We start from the raw sequence: 17,004 nt of genomic DNA, 5'->3' as shown, positions 1-17,004 counted from the left end.
GCCCTGGACTGGGGAGAGGAGGGGCTGGGCAGGGATCCAGCGAAATCAGGGCAGGATGCGTCCCCCACAGAAACTGAGGGGGGGTGTAAATCCAGGCAGCCCCGCCTTACGGACCCCTGGTCCAATCCTGGAGCCGGCTGCCCCAGCCAGGCCCTGACACCCAGGACCCCGGGTGGGGAGATGTGAGAGAGGGAGGGTTATAATCCCTGTCCCCCCACCCCCCCGCAGGAACAGAGAGCACAGGCAGAAATTAAAGTCAGGGGGGATTAGCTCGCAGCAGCTGTTGTAAGGCCAATTAAAGCTCAGCTCATCTCACCAAGCGCTTCCTGGGGGAGGGGGGGAGTGGGCAGCCCCCCCACCACACCCCTCACCCACCTGGGACAGGGGCAGGGGCTGGCTGGCTCAGGGGGACAGGGAATGGGAGACAGGGCCTTTCCCCTCTCGGGGGTGTGGGGCTAAAGGCTATCTGGGGCAGCTGCTTTGTCTGAGGACGCGGATGGCCGCCTCTGCTCTGACCCACCAGCCCCCATTCACCTCCCGGAGCAAGGGACAGAACCCAGGAATCCTGGCTCCCGGTCCCCACCCCTTTGCCCCAGAGGCACAAGCCTTAGCCAAGCATGGCCCATATACTAGTTTAGGGCCCAGGTTCCGATCGGGACTGGAGAGCCCTCTGCTGTTGGGCTTGGGTTATTACCGACCAGGCCAGGCACCTCCAGAAGGTTGGCGTCTCTGAGCTAGACAAGATGGCGTGTCGAGGCGTCTGTACAGGTGTCAGCGTCCCCGATAATCTGATCAGCGGGTGCCACAGACCGGGGGCCGGGTTTCCCGCGCGCTGGCGGGATGGCCTCAGCCACAGCCCCCCATAGCCATGGGTGGCACAAAATGGTGTCTGAGGCCTGCCATATGAGGTTGGGGGTTGGAGCTAGGTGCAGCAACATTTCCCTGCTGAGGCAGTTGGGGGCATGGGGCAGCTTTGGCACGACTGTGAGGCCTTGAGCTAGGGCTGATGGAAGGGACGGGGCAGAACTGTCATGACTGTGAGGCCGGTGCAGGTGGTCTGGGCATGACCCTAGCATCATGGGGGACTTGCAGAGCCCTGGAGAGGAGGGGACGTGGTGGAACGAGTGGGTGGCCATGGCTAGGGGGTGTGGTTGTGGGAGAGAGCAGCCTTGACGTGACTGTGGCTATATTGGGGGCCCCGGGACAGCCTTGGCATGATGGGGTGGCTACGTTGGGGGTAGCCGGGGCAGCCTTGGCGTGAGGTGCAGTCATGTTGGGGGTAGCTGGGGTAGCCTTGGCATGATGGGGAGGCCATGCTGGGGGGAACTGGGGCAGCCTTGACATGATGGTGCGGCCACGTTAGGGGGAGCCAGGGCAGCCTTGGCATGATAGGGCAGTCATGTTGGGGGGAGTGAGGGTGACCTTAAGTGTGACTAGACAGCCATGTTGGGTGGCCCAGGGGGCCTTAACATGACTGGGTGGCCACGTTGGGGAACCGGGCAGCCTTGGTGTGATGGGTGGCCATGTTGGGTGGCCCGAGGCAGCCTTGACAGCCATGTTGGGGGGAGCCGGGGCATCATTGGCATGACTGGGTGGGCATGGTGGGAGAAGCCAGGGCGACCTTGGTGTGACTGGGGGGCTCGGGCAGCCATGTTGGGGGGCCTAGGGAAGCCTTCTTTGACTGAGCGGCCACAGAGTGGGTGTGGCAATGCCCAGGCAGGGGTTGCTGACTGAGGTGGAGCAGCAGGGAGGTGCGTGAGAGCCACGAGCCCCGCCTGCGCCGGAAAAGGCCGCTGAAAGGAGGGGTGGCGGTGACTGTTGAGGTGAAAAACCGTTAAAACCGTTAAATTTCAAACCTCTGTAGTCTGAGGCCGTTCCCCGCCCCGTTTGGAAAGTGACCGATGGGCCGCTGGACCAATGGACGAGCAGACAGGCAGGCGGGGCCCAATCAGAATCCGCGCGCGCTTCCCCAGCCCCGCCCTCTTTAAAACGTTGTAACTGACAGCGCTTCGCGCCAATTCCAACGGCCGCCGGGAGCGCGCCGACCCCGCCTGCAGGGGCCAACGGCGCAGGCCAATGAGCGAGCGGCGGCACGGTGAGCGACAGCTTCGTTGTCCAATGGCAGTGGAGGGGCGGGGCCGGTCGCTCCGGGTTTCCTCTCCGGCTCGGTCTATTCCCCCCCACCCCCCCTCACTCCCCGCGGGTTCTTCGCTGCGAAGAAAATGGCGGCGGCGCCGAGCGGAGACGAGGAGAGATTGTGAGTGGCTGGGGGAGGGCGGGGAGAGGCGGAGACGGGCCCATTCGCCCCCCTCGCGCGGGGGGGAGTCGGACGGGCCCATCCCGCGGGCCCCGCGCCAGGAGAGGAGGGGGAGCGCGCGCGGGGGGCTGCGGCCGTTGGTTCCTTCCCGCTCGCGGCGGTCCCTCCTCCCCTTCGCGCGCGCCCGGGGGGTCCCGAGTGCGTCACAGCGGCCCCCTCTTCCCGGGGCGGGGCCGCCCCTCACCTGGGGACGGAGGGAAGAAGCTGGTGGGGAGGGAGGTCAAAGGGCAGCTCGCGCCAACCTCACCCTGTCGCGCTACCGCCCCCCGCCGTGCCAACGGCCGGGCTCGTGCAAAGCAGCCTCCCCGCCCCCCCCCCCCGTGCCGACCAGCCCGGCTCCCGCCTGACAACGCCCCCCCGCCCCCAAGTCACGCCAACCCCCCCGGCCCGGCCCGGCCCGGCCCGGCTCGCGCCAACCCCCCCGGCCCGGCCCGGCCCGCGCCAACCCCCCCGGCCCGGCCCGGCCCGCGCCAACCCCCCCGGCCCGGCCCGGCTCGGCTCGCGCCAACCCCCCCGGCCCGGCCCGGCTCGGCTCGCGCCAACCCCCCCGGCCCGGCCCGGCTCGCGCCAACCCCCCCGGCCCGGCCCGGCCCGGCTCGGCTCGCGCCAACCCCCCCGGCCCGGCCCGGCCCGGCCCGGCTCGCGCCAACCCCCCCGGCCCGGCCCGGCCCGGCCCGGCTCGCGCCAACCCCCCCGGCCCGGCCCGGCCCGGCTCGGCTCGCGCCAACCCCCCCGGCCCGGCCCGGCCCGGCCCGGCTCGCGCCAACCCCCCCGGCCCGGCCCGGCCCGGCCCGGCTCGCGCCAACCCCCCCGGCCCGGCCCGGCTCGGCTCGCGCCAACCCCCCCGGCCCGGCCCGGCCCGGCCCGGCTCGCGCCAACCCCCCCGGCCCGGCCCGGCCCGGCCCGGCTCGCGCCAACCCCCCCGGCCCGGCCCGGCCCGGCTCGGCTCGCGCCAACCCCCCCGGCCCGGCCCGGCCCGGCCCGGCTCGGCTCGCGCCAACCCCCCCGGCCCGGCCCGGCCCGGCTCGGCTCGCGCCAACCCCCCCGGCCCGGCCCGGCCCGGCCCGGCTCGGCTCGCGCCAACCCCCCCGGCCCGGCCCGGCCCGGCCCGGCTCGGCTCGCGCCAACCCCCCCGGCCCGGCCCGGCCCGGCTCGGCTCGCGCCAACCCCCCCGGCCCGGCCCGGCCCGGCTCGCGCCAACCCCCCCGGCCCGGCCCGGCCCGGCTCGCGCCAACCCCCCCGGCCCGGCCCGGCCCGGCTCGCGCCAACCCCCCCGGCCCGGCCCGGCCCGGCTCGCGCCAACCCCCCCGGCCCGCGCCAACCCGCCCGGCCCGGCTCGCGCCAACCCCCCCGCCCCCAAGTCACGCCAACCCGCCCGGCCCGGCTCGCGCCAACCCCCCGGCCCGCGCCAACCCCCCCGGCCCGGCCCGGCTCGCGCCAACCCCCCCGCCCCCAAGTCACGCCAACCCGCCCGGCCCGGCTCGCGCCAACCCCCCCGGCCCGGCCCGGCCCGGCTCGCGCCAACCCCCCCGGCCCGGCCCGGCCCGGCTCGCGCCAACCCCCCCGGCCCGGCCCGGCCCGGCTCGCGCCAACCCCCCCGGCCCGGCCGGCTCGCGCCAACCCCCCCGGCCCGGCCCGGCTCGCGCCAACCCCCCCGCCCCCAAGTCACGCCAACCCGCCCGGCCCGGCCCGGCTCGCGCCATCCCCCCCGGCCCGGCCCGGCTCGCGCCAACCCCCCGGCCCGGCCCGGCTCGCGCCAACCCCCCCGCCCCCAAGTCACGCCAACCCGCCCGGCCCGGCTCGCGCCAACCCCCCCGGCCCGGCCCGGCTCGGCTCGCGCCAACCCCCCCGGCCCGGCCCGGCTCGGCTCGCGCCAACCCCCCCGGCCCGGCCCGGCTCGGCTCGCGCCAACCCCCCCGGCCCGGCCCGGCCCGGCCTGGCTCGCGCCAACCCACCCGGCCCGGCTCGCGCCAACCCCCCCGGCCCGGCCCGGCCCGGCTCGCGCCAACCCCCCCGGCCCGGCCCGGCCCGGCTCGCGCCAACCCCCCCGGCCCGGCCCGGCCCGGCTCGCGCCAACCCCCCCGGCCCGGCCCGGCTCGCGCCAACCCCCCCGGCCCGGCCCGGCTCGCGCCAACCCCCCCGGCCCGGCCCGGCTCGCGCCAACCCCCCCGGCCCGGCCCGGCTCGCGCCAACCCCCCCGGCCCGGCTCGCGCCAACCCCCCCGGCCCGGCTCGCGCCAACCCCCCCGGCCCGGCTCGCGCCAACCCCCCCGGCCCGGCTCGCGCCAACCCCCCCGGCCCGGCCCGGCCCGGCTCGCGCCAACCCCCCCGGCCCGGCCCGGCCCGGCTCGCGCCAACCCCCCCGGCCCGGCCCGGCCCGGCTCGCGCCAACCCCCCCGGCCCGGCCCGGCCCGGCTCGCGCCAACCCGCCTGGCCCGGCCCGGCTCGCGCCAACCCGCCTGGCCCGGCCCGGCTCGCGCCAACCCGCCTGGCCCGGCCCGGCCCGGCTCGCGCCAACCCGCCTGGCCCGGCCCGGCCCGGCTCGCGCCAACCCGCCTGGCCCGGACCGGCCCGGCTCGCGCCAACCCGCCTGGCCCGGACCGGCCCGGCCCGCGCCAACCCCCCCGGCCCGGCCCGCGCCAACCCCCCCGGCCCGGCCCGGCCCGCGCCAACCCCCCCGGCCCGGCCCGGCCCGCGCCAACCCCCCCGGCCCGGCCCGGCCCGCGCCAACCCCCCCGGCCCGGCCCGGCCCGCGCCAACCCCCCCGGCCCGGCCCGGCCCGCGCCAACCCCCCCGGCCCGGCCCGGCCCGCGCCAACCCCCCCGGCCCGGCCCGGCCCGGCCCGGCTCGCGCCAACCCCCCCGGCCCGGCCCGGCCCGGCCCGGCTCGCGCCAACCCCCCCGGCCCGGCCCGGCCCGGCCCGGCTCGCGCCAACCCCCCCGGCCCGGCCCGGCCCGGCTCGCGCCAACCCCCCCGGCCCGGCCCGGCCCGGCTCGCGCCAACCCCCCCGGCCCGGCCCGGCCCGGCTCGCGCCAACCCCCCCGGCCCGGCCCGGCCCGGCCCGCGCCAACCCCCCCCGGCCCGGCCCGGCCCGCGCCAACCCCCCCGGCCCGGCCCGGCCCGGCCCGCGCCAACCCCCCCGGCCCGGCCCGGCCCGGCCCGGCTCGCGCCAACCCCCCCCGGCCCGGCCCGGCCCGGCCCGGCTCGCGCCAACCCCCCCGGCCCGGCCCGGCCCGGCCCGGCTCGCGCCAACCCCCCCGGCCCGGCCCGGCCCGGCTCGCGCCAACCCCCCCGGCCCGGCCCGGCTCGCGCCAACCCCCCCGGCCCAGCCTGCGTCCGGCCCGGCCCGGCTCGCGCCACCCCCCCCCGGCCTGGCCCGGCTCGCGCCAACCTCCTCGGCCCAGTCCTCCTTGGCACTATCGTGCCCCCCACTCATGCCATGCCCCCCACTACTGCACGTGGTGCTGCACGGCCTGGCTCACGCCAACAGCTCCTGTCCCTCCCGGGCGCTATGTTGCTGCCCGATTCCCTCTCACATCAAGTCCTGCGATGCCCCCGCAGCCTCACTCATTGCCAGCTCCCTTGCCACACCACCCACACCAGGGGCCCAAAGTGCCGTGGCCTGCATGCTTCTGCAAACGCCTCACCTCCCCAGGATGTTGTGGCACGGTCACGCTAAGGCCTTATTGCCGGGCAGCGCCAAGTTCCAAGCACCAAAGCACTATCCATCTGGTGGCAACTCCTGCAGCGTCCCAGCCGTGTTGTCCCCCTGCACTCGCACCAGCCCTTCTGGTAATCTCCGTGCAGACCGTCACCTGAGCCCTGTCCGCTTCATGACATTTTCCCTCCTTGGGCACAAATTGTTCACCCCGGTCTCCTGGCTTCAGGCTTCCTCTTCCACTGGTTTTCCCCACTCTTCTGTGTAGCATGGGGATGACCTCCCACGCCGGTCCTGACGGGATCGCTGTTTACCCAACAAAATCGCAGGGGTTTTTGTAGGAGGGGATTGTTTGAGTGTGACACTCGTAGGACATGAATTCTCGCTCCGTGCATGGCGTCGGAATCGGGCATACAGGAGCCGGGATCTCCAGTGGAGACAGGAAAGCACCCGTCTCTGGGGAGAAACTTACTCTGAGAGTGCAATAGGAGTTACGCTCGCAGCTAGCACGAGCCACCTGGATTACCTGAGAGCTGGGGTTACTCAGGGTCTGGTGAATCGGGCAGTGTGTGTAATCGAGGCAGAATTAACGTATAGTCTGTACCAAGGGCCCAGCTCTGGGTGGTAATGCATAGCGCTTCCCACACTTTTGCCACACGTTATAAGCTCTGTGGGGCTGAGACTGTGTCGTTCTGCCCCGCTTTAATTAGTGAACATGGGATAAATGTTGAGCATCGATGCGACTGGCGGAAGATCATGTAAGAAGCTGTTCTTTCATGCTGGGAGCGTGAAGAGATGTTCACTTCCATGCGACCGTTAAGCTTAAATATTGTGAATTGGCATTTTGGGAACTTGCATGAAGCTGCATCAGGAGGAAATGGTTACAGGCAGGGTGGTTTTCGAAAGGGAAAGGACATGAATTGGCTGTGGAAGCCCGGTTTTATGAAGACTGATCTCTTATTTGGCAAAAACCTGCCGACCAGCCCCTAGCTGTCTGCATCTGTTTCGTTTTGATGTCGAGTTACGTCTTGACGCTGTGTCTGCGGTGTCCAAAGAGGAACCAGTTGGTCAGCTGAAGTGCTGATGGTGACGGGTCAGGACTGCGGGAGAAGGGCTTCAAAGGGCCTAGAGGCTGTTATAACTGGGATCCTGGTTTTAACACCCAGGGCTGGGCTGTGCAGAGACCCCTGAGCCAGACCCATTAGTTGTTAGCGTGACACTCTGTCTGCTTGCTTAGCCCCCTGGGGTTTTAATGCCTTTGGAGAAGGGATCCGAGCATTGGCAAAATGTCCCAAGTGCCAGAGATGGGCAGGGCCGTGCTTTCTTTGGGCCGTGAGAAGTCCAGCCACTCACAACAGCTTAGGGAGCACTAAAGGAGAGCAGTTGGCAAAACCCCCGAAGCAGGAGCCATCAATTGGCCCCCCCTCCAGCCCATGTTCGCCACACGCTCTTAAGGGGAGTTTGAAAGGGAGGTCATTGAAATGTTACATCCCGTCCCTGAGAGGCACAAACAGGGGCCAGCAGCTGCATTCCTGGTGGGATGTTTGCTGTCTCTCTCAGCAGGGGTATACGCTGCAGCTTTCCCGGTGTCTACCCCAAATGTACCAAAAACCAGATCCATGTAAAAATCCCAAACTCTTTTGCCCCTGCCCAAATATGGGGCTTTTGAGGGTTTGTACTGCTGGGGGTCAGGTTTCTCGAGGATTTCTCCGGACTTGTGAGCCCTGGAAATTAATTGAAGTCTGACATTCTGCCCATACTCAAATGACCCCAGGAGCTGGGGCTTTGGGGGAGAAAACCCACGACGTGTCGCGAGACTTGTGATGAATTCCCAAGAGTTGGCTATGCTAGTTGGGTGGGTTGGGACCCGCCCAGAGCAACAGGCTCCCATCAGGGATGCCCATCGCGATGGGGGGGCCCCGATCCAGGTTGAGGTGTGTTGAGCCTGGTGTGAAAAGGGTCCCCGATGTTTGTCAGCAGCAATGAGGGGACCCCCAATCTCTGTTGAGAGGAGCCCATCCATCATCTGACTTGATGGGGGACCCCAATCTCGGTTAGTGCGGGCTTGCCTGGCACAACAGGGGCCTCCCTCTGGCGACGGCTGTAATAGCAGTGATCGATCAGAGTGCGTGCGTTAGGGAGTAGCCACCTGGCGTACGTTGGTTTGTTAACGGCACTCTTGGTGCATCGAGGGTGTGGAGCAGGCACTGGAGGGTGGAGCCCCCTCGCCAGCGATGGGCGGGTGAGCTGCGGGAGCCCAGTACGCAGCAGATAAAACCAGGCTTCTGGTGGTTTTGGCCGGGACGCGGAGATTATATTTTTGGAGGCTGAAGGGCTGCCGAACGGTCCCTCCTCTGTGCTGTGCAGCCGGTGCTGGTGTGTCTTTATTGCAGGGGATCACCCTGTGCCGTTTGTCTGGATTGCTGGGGGATCTTCATCCGTCCGGCACTCTCCGTGTGCGGTCGGGGTGGCCACAGCTGGCCACCTTTCTCTCTGCTCCAGGAGCCAGCAGTTTGGAGGCTGGCTTGGTAGAAGGTGCTCCAATTTGTGCCCAGAGCTTAGGGTTTGTTCTCGTCGCCTCCGTGAACTTTGCTGGGCCAGAGTCCCGTTCTGCTCTCACCGTGACCAGGTCTCTTTCATTTGTGAATCTGAAGAAGCTCCTACGAGGTGCGGTGGCAAACACAGCCCAGGGGGTTCCCGAGGCAGGCGTCAAAATCTGTCGCTGTGTGAAAGTATCGTATAGAGAGTGGTTTGGGATCGGCTGGACCGAGTCGGAGGTAGGAAATCAGGCCTGACTCCGCAAGCCTCTTGCGAACGTCCACAAGTGCAGCCTCAGATGGCTCGGGGCTGGGGCCTGCTGCTTTGGAGTTCTCAGGGAAACCCCAAGAGCCCAGCCGCCATTCGTAAGCCCCTCCTTTTTCGCTCGCGACACGGGGCTCGAGCCCAGCGGTGATCTCAGTCCGCCCTTGTGAAAACCAGGCTGGAACCAGCTTGGATCGCAAAGCGCTTTAACTCGTGTTTACCTCGAGCCCACCACGTCTGTTGGCTCGGATCTGTCCGTCACCCCGGTGCTCTGAGAGAGCCCTTCCCGCCCCTGCATGGCGTTGGTGTTCAACGCTTGGATGCGGCAGCACGGGAGACGTGTTCCTTTGCTCCCCCATCCCCTGAAATCTGTGAGTTTGAGGGGTTTGAAAGCAGGATATTAAAATTCTTTTGTAAGTTTCCTCTGCAAATAGCAGCTTCGGGTCCGGTGCGGCTGCGAACCGGCTCTCTGCCATGGGGAGAGGCAGGGAGCAGAAAGTGAAACTTGTTTGAAGTGTTGGCGCTGGGCTGGGATGCAGGATGCCTGGGTTCTCGCCCTGGCCTCTCCGCTGAGTCACTTCCCTGACCCAGGTCTCAGGGCTGAGAATTTCACCTTCCTGCACGCTGTCAGTTTCATCCTGAAATGAACACTTGTCCCTGCTTGGCGTGGAAGTTGCTGCACTGGGTTCACTCAGCCAGCGTATACAGTGGCATTCGTGTGGTTATGATTTTATGGCGGATTTGTGTCACGGGGGACTTAGAGCTCACGACTGAGAACGTGCCCCGGTGTGCCGGGCGCTGCACGGGCCCCAACCCAGGTCGGGGGCCCCCCCGGTGTGCCGGGTGTTGTGCAGACCCCCGTGCCCAGCCCCATTGTCTCTCTGATACCCTACTGCCCAACTGAGATCAGGGCCCCTCTATACCAGAGCCTGCCCTCCCCGCTAATGGCCTCAAGCATTAATTGTTTTTATTTATGGCAGTGGAAGGCCCCAGGCGTTGGAGCTGCTACGCAGGCCAGTCTCGCTCGTCCCACTAGAGCGTGTCGCTGAGACACTGAAGGATGGGAGACGGCCCTTCCTTTCCTCCTGAGACTGGCAGATCTTTGGGTCGGGGTGGTCTCTCATAGCTCTGTGCAGCGCCTGGCGTGATGGGGGGGTCCCAGTCTCTTCCAGGGGGTGTCTGTGCGGTCGGGGATGTGGGTGAGCACTGATCCCACCCCGGGGCAGGAATCTGTGCAGCACCTCGCACGAGGCGGGTGGGTGTGTGCAGCTCTGATCTCAGTCAGGGTCTGGGCAGCACCTGGTGCAATGCTGGGACCCCGGAGCCCTCAGACGGGGGGGGTCTATGCAGCAGCCAGCACAACAGGGACCCCAGGACCAGACATGGGGGGTTCTGCAGTGCCTGGTGCAGTGTGGATCCCAGCTATAGATGAGAGGGGCTGTGTGGTGCGTGGCTTGATGGGGGACCCCAGTCTCGGCCGGAGGGTGCCTGCACTGCCTGGTGCAGCAAGGTGGAGAGCCCGGACCACGGAGAGCCTGCCTGCGTCCTGGCAAACTCCAGTGAATTCCCGGCCCCAGGTGTTCAGCTTGCGAGTCCCTTCTCAGCTGCGAAGCCCAGGGTGGCCACTGCCCCGGAGCGGCAACGGGAGCTCACTCGGCTCCTCGACCAGTTTGCAGCGTGACACATGGCCTGCTTCTGGTTAGCACCGGGCCTAGTTAGTCACACATGTGGCACGAGGGGGGTTTTAGGCCGTGCTTTTCATTGGCAGCTCAAATCCATCCCTCTGAGAGTTAAAGCCGGTGATCTATGGGGTCAGGCTGCAGCAGGGTGGGGTCGCACCTGAGGCTTTGCCATGAGCTGGGACGTGGCCAGGGTACCCGCAACATCGCTGCCAGCCCATGCAAGCTGGAAGGTAGTTCAACGAAGGGCCTTGACTCTCCTCCTGTACGTTGGAGGATGAAGTAGGTGCCTGCCACCACGGAGTTGCAGCCTGGGTGATGCAGAAGTTAAGTTCAGACAATAAGTTAAATATCTTCAAATCTACAGGTTGGATCTTGCAGCTGTTGCAGGCCAACCAAATGGCTGTAACTTAATGGGGGGGCTCCGGCCGACTGTAGCCAGCCGGGATCCGGCCCGTCGCCTCCGGCGGGGCTCCGGCCAACTGTCGCCACCTGGGATCCAGCCCGTCGCCTCCGGCAGGGCTCCGGCCGACTGTCGCCACCCGGGATCCGGCTCCGGCGGGGCTCCGGCCGACTGTCGCCACCCGGGATCCGGCTCCGGCGGGGCTCCGGCCGACTGTCGCCACCCGGGATGGGGCTCCGGCCGACTGTCGCCACCTGGGATCCGGCCCGTCGCCTCCGGCGGGGCTCCGGCCGACTGTCGCCACCCGGGATCCGGTTCCGGCGGGGCTCCGGCCGACTGTCGCCACCCGGGATCCAGCCCGTCGGAATCTGAGACTTGCAGAAATGCCATGGTTACCGGAGGGAAGTGAGGCCGGTCCCCCAGGGGCAGAGTGTGTCCTGCCTGAGTTGATGGGGGGATTTGGCGCTGGGGTTTAGTTGGGGGCAGTGGGGCGCGCACGCATGTCAAGCGCCCTCACCCCCCGCATTTCTTTCTTCTCCAAGAGTCAGGTGTAAAGGACTTGTGCTCTGAGGAAGTGGCTGGAGCTGGCAGCCAGGTGTCCCCAGGCAGGGCGGCATGGGCAGAAAGCCCCCTCCCGTCGCTGGCTCCGTGTCTGAGCACGTTGCTCGCACGATTCCCGCCCACGAGTGCGCGCGCCGCTCCCCTCCTGCCCTCTCCTGGCAGCCCAGCCCTCAGGCGGCTGCGTCTCACTCTCCCTGACTGCTCTGTGCAGAGGCCCCTTTTCGGCGCCAATCCGTGGGACCAGACTCCTCTTCGCCGTTATCGTTGATCGCAGGCACCCTCTCGAAAACCGCTCTGTGCCTGCTTTCCTCTGGACACCCGCCCCGCCCACACGCTCCCCTCCGCGGCGAAGTGAGCCCTCCGCCTGCACTTTTAAAAAGCTGCTGGCAGAAAAGGCCTGGAGATGCTTTAGTTTGTCCCTCTCTGTGGGCGAGGAATTGCCCAAGCTGCTGAAAAGGGGAGTGTGACTCGAGCGGCCGTTGAGCTGGCTACGGGGTGGGGAAGGAAGACTTCTCCCGCCTTCTGTGCTGGGACAGCGTCTGCCAGCCCCTCGGCTTTGGGTCACTGGGAATGTCTCTTGCCGCTCGGAAAGCGCCACACTTGAGTCTGGCTTTGCCAGGCTCGGGGGTCTGACACCGAGTTGCCCTGGGACCTTTGGCAAACTGGCCGGAACAGTCGAGGAGCCCCTGAATCTCAGCATAGGTGAAGGTCGGTGCAGAGGGGTCCCCCCAATCTCAGGGGTGGTCTGTGTGCCCTGGCATGAACAGGGGTCTCCAGGCTTGTTTGGGGAGCCTGATGCAAAAGAGTGCCCAATCGCAGCCAAGGAGTGCAGCACCCAGCATGGAGGGCAGGTCCCTTTATCGCAGCTGGGCGGGGTCTGTGCGGCTCCCAGCGGAGATGGCGGGTCCCCCGATTGCAGCCGGCGGGGGGAGGGGGGGTCTGTGCGGCTCCCAGCGGAGATGGCGGGTCCCCCGATTGCAGCCGGCGGGGGGGGGGGGGGCGGTCTGTGCCCCCGATTGCAGCCGGGGGCCTGGTGACATTCCCCTCACAATGCTGCCATTTGCTCAGCGCTGCTCTTTGGGGAGGGGGGGCACAGCATGAGTCCCAGGTGGGCAGGACCCCCGGGACAGTCCCCTGCCAAGCAATTAGCCAAGCTCCTTCCTGCCTGGTGGTGGGCTCCAGCAGTGGGCTGTGGAGTCTGTTGCTCTGTTTTCTAACCAGCGGGAGGGTCTGGTTGGTTTTTGCCTTAGTTGGCTGCCCCTCAGGCTTGTTCAGTTTCATCCAGGTCTCCAGCCTGTGGAGCCGGATCTGGCCCTCAGGGCAGCTCTGTCCGGCCCCGTGCCGTTCTCTAACCACGGCGTGGCTGGCTGGGTGAGGTTGCCCCGCATGGAGGACGCCCTTTGGTTTCTCTGTGTGGCCCGCAGAGGTCCCGCATGACTCCACATGCAGCCCACGTCACTGACAAGGGGCTCGTTCCCAGTTTGTGCCTCTACCCTGCTGGGTGACGGAGCAAGTCCCTGCCCCACCCCAGGCCTCAGTTTCCCTTCCCCACTCTTTGCCTCGTCTGGTTGATAATTAACTAGGTCGAGGACTGTTCAGGTTGGAGAGCCCAGTGCAGTGAAGGGGAGGTCAGATCTTGGGGGGGGGGGGTCTGTGTCATAGGAAGAGCCCTGATCTCAGTGGAGGGCAGGGTCTGTGGTACTCCTGGCAGAGTGTGGGGGGGTCCAATTTCTGTCTGTGCAGCTCCCAGCATGCTGGGGGGGCAGTTTCAGTCGGGGGGGGTCTGTGCGGCACTTGATGCAGGGGGTCCCAGTCTTTTTGGGGGGGGATCTGTGCGGCACTTGATGCAGGGGGGTCCCCTGTCTCTCCTCAGAGGGACACGTATGCAGAGGTTTTAAAAATGAGTGATTTTAGATGTCTTTATCTTTTGGGCCCAGAGGGGCCTTTTTTCAGAGGGCCAGTGACCAGGGCCCTTTCAAAGGGGTCTCAAGTCGGGCACTCCGAAAACGTGGAGGCACCTGGGCCCACCTTTCAGGTGCCAAGTAACTCGCAGAAGCCCTCTGAGCCAGGCGTGTGGAAGGCAGGCCTCAGCTTTGCCTGGGGTGCAGCGGGAAGGAAGGAAAAGTTTAAAGCCCCGGCCAGTCGTATCTTACTGTCCTTGCCGCGCTGCACTCCCAGCTGCCGGTGCGTGGGCTTCCCAGATCAGGTCCCCGCGGCTCCTGCACCTGGGCGGCTCCGGCCGCTCTGCCGGGGGCGCGAGCTCGTGGCTGAGTTGAAAGGCCGCCCAGGGAACGAGCCTGACGCCATGTCACTGAGTCACTCTTGTGAGGTACAGCCGTAGCAGCCGAGGAACGACGCCTTTCCGAGGGCCTGAGGCTCAGCCCCTTGGGCGTTTTCATGCCCCAGCTGAAAAGCCAACCAGCAGAATTAGGGCAAACAAGCAGCACCAAGTGCTACCCTCCCCCCGAAGAGCAGATAGTTTAAACAGACAAAGCAGCAGGATGGGAAACTGAGGCACAGATCAGGGAAGTGAGTTGACCGAGGTCACACAGCAACTGGCAGAGCCGGGAAAAGAACCCGGGAGTTCTGACAAGACCCCACTGCCTCACTACCACTACTAGGACTTGGTCGTGGTATCACCATGGTATCCAGGCCTGACGCTGGGTAATCGAGATTTATGGCCGGTGGGCCTTCTTGCGCCAGGCGCTGCGTACGCACGGTGAGTCAGCCCTGGCCTGGGAGGCCGGCCCACGTCTGTTAGACGCTGCAGGCTTCCTGCGTAAACAAGTTGCTTTGTCTCTTCGGACAGCCGGGCGCTGTTCTGCAGTGGTGTCCGTCCTGGGGCTTGCGGGGAGAAATCCAGGGCTCCAGCAGGAGCCTCAGGTTCTGGTTTGCGGGAAATTCCGCCATCTTGAAACCTGGTCTTGTTGTAAGACAGCAGCAGGTTTCCACCAAACGGAATTTGGGAATTGCTTTGTCCCGGGTTGGTTGGAACGTTCCGATCAAGTCCTGATGTTTTGTTCCGATTTTCACCTTTTTAATTGTTCCTTTGCATTGATACAATAACTAGAGAAATGAAGAATGGACACGTTCTGATGAAATCAAAATGTCTCCTTTGGATTTCAACATTTTTCAGTTGTCTTTTATTATAGTTTAGAATACGAACTACGATACATTGGAAAATGAACGATTGAAATGGCCCGAGGTTGAAAAGTCTCCTTCCGATTTACAGCGTATATTGTATTGTTCAGAATATACAATCAAATTATTCCCTACATGAAAAACCATGGAATCACTGAGAGGTAGGAGTGAAAAGGACCTTGCCAAGTCATCTAGTGCAGCCCTGCAGCAGGACCAAGGAAACCCAGAGCATCCCTGATGGGTTTGTCCAGCTGTTCCTAAGACCCCCGACATTGGGGATCCCACAACCTCCCGTGGCAGCTGATTCCAGAGCTGAGTTGTCAGAGTTACAAAGCATTTCCTAGCATCTACTCTCGGCTCCCTTCTGCGAATTAAGCCCATTGCTTCTTTTCCTACAGTCAGTGGCCATGGAGTACAATTGATCCCCATCCTCTTTATCACAGCCCTTAATGGATTTGAAGGCTGTTCTCAGTCCTCTGGTCCCCAGACTAAACATGCCAGCGTTTTAACCTTTCCTCACAGGGCAGGTTTGCTAAACCGTTGATGGGTTTTGTTGCTGTCCTCTGGCCTCTCTCTAATTTGTCCATATCCTTCCTAACATGTGGTGCCCAGAACCGGACACTACTCCGGCTGAGACCGCACAGAGTGGGACAGTTCCCTCCGGAGGGCTACGTCTGGCACTCCTGATAACGGTATTAGCCCCTTTCCCAACTGCTTCGCACTGGTGGCTCACGTGTGATTTGGGATCTGCTCTAACCCCCAGCTAGCCGTTGTTTCCCAGTTTGTAGTTGGGCGTTCGATTTTTCCTTCCGCAGAGCAGACCTGAAATCAGAGTGCTCTCACCAGGTCAAAATGCTTTGGTACCTTTTCGATTTTTTAAATCATACGTTGTTATGATCTAGAATATAAAATAACCTTGAAATATTCCTATAAGGTCAAAAATGTTCTGTTCCAATTAAAATCAGTTGAAATTGGATCTTATATTATAATTTAGAATATAAACTAAAATACATTTTGAAATGAAAAATGGAGCCATCTGTAATTTAGAACATAAAGTACATTTCAGAATGAGACAGATAGCTGTTCCCCTGGGGTTGAAATGCTTTGTTTCAAGCCCCCTCTCCTTGCCCCACAGATGAAATGTCATCAAATCAACATGCTCTTGTGGAAAGTTTTCTTTTTGACAAAACAGCATTTTTGAGGGCAAAACGTTCCATCGGGACTCTCATAAATCCATTAAGGATTATGAGGGGCTCAGACCCTAGGATTACAGGAGCCACTGAAGTACTGAAGAGCGAGTGCCGGAGGCGTAGGGCAGGTTCGGGTTGGAATGGGCGCCTCTCGGTCCGGGTCCGGGTTTCTGTGAGCTGAGCACTGGTGGTTTTGTTGTGGAATGTGGCCGGAGCAATCCAGGGCTGGCCAACGTGCACCAGTGGGGTGGGTTTCTTCCCCTCCGCCGTGGCCAGCCCTGGGAAGAGGCTGAATTCATCTCTGCGTTACCGTTGTCGGCAGGCGCTCCAGCTTCTCCTCCAAGGCTGGAAGCCTGTCGGGAAGAAATGCAAGATGCAGTCTGGGTGCGCTGGATTGACGTGTGCTATACAGGAGGTCCAGCTGGTGATCAGATCCCTTCTGGCCTGACGTCTAGATCCAGATTCAGTCCACCACTTCCCCAGAGCCCTGGGGAGCGGTTCTTACCTGGGGTCCATCGCATGGGACCCCTTGGCCAAAGGAACGGGTCATGGTTCTGTATTTAAAGCCACGCGGCAAGCGCTTGCTGGGCGCCATGACCGTGGGAAGCGTTACGGGAACAAGGCAGGCGTCTGGCTGAGCTTCCTTAGACATCTCTTGCACCTGTCTGGCTTGATGCCGTTACTGATTTAACGAGTGCCAGGGTATCCCGATGTGGGAGAGCAGGACTGGAATTGGCTTCGCTCACTGAGGCCCCCTCATCAATAAACGTATCCAGCTTCCAGCGGGTGAGGATGTTTTCCCCCGGCTCTTCCTAGACCCGACAGTTAGAAACCTTCCCGTTTTCAGACCGGCTGGTCCCTGGCCAGTTTATCCCCCTTTATTCTTGGATCAACTAGTTCATCCCCTGCCCTGGGGCACCCCCCTCCTTCACGAAATTTCCGGAGGGCTACCAGATTGCCTCTGTCTTCGGTTCAGGCTACCCAAGTCCTACTCGTCCTCACAAGTCTCTCGTAAGATCAGCCCTCTGTTCCCCTGGCCCTCCTGGCCGCCTGGCTCTGTGCCTGTCCAGTCTGCAGTTCTCTGGGGTGTCCAGAATTTGGGCCCGGGATTCCAGATGAGGCTCTTCCCAGGGCCAACGGCATCAATACTTCCCAAGCTCTCCTGGAAAACCCTCCTAGGGTGGGATTGGCCCTTTTTATAGCCGCCTCCCATCACCGTGAGCGACCGCTTCCGTACAGCGCCTAGCGCAGTGA

General features: G+C 64.6%; 1 protein-coding gene across 1 annotated transcript in view; it reads left to right on the top strand.

Annotated features, from left to right (window-relative positions):
• The first annotated feature begins 2,157 nt into the window (after positions 1 to 2,157).
• The window catches only part of MECP2 (methyl-CpG binding protein 2), a 28,278-nt gene continuing 13,431 nt past the window's right edge, over positions 2,158 to 17,004 (top strand). Inside the window, 1 exon segment of the mRNA XM_073322282.1 lies at positions 2,158 to 2,257. Coding sequence (XP_073178383.1) covers positions 2,223 to 2,257 — 35 coding nt within the window. The 5' untranslated portion in view covers positions 2,158 to 2,222.

Source organism: Lepidochelys kempii, chromosome 23 (assembly GCF_965140265.1).
Source record: "Lepidochelys kempii isolate rLepKem1 chromosome 23, rLepKem1.hap2, whole genome shotgun sequence".
Lineage (NCBI taxonomy): Eukaryota > Metazoa > Chordata > Testudines > Cheloniidae > Lepidochelys > Lepidochelys kempii.
This window is presented reverse-complemented; position numbering and strand designations above follow the sequence as displayed.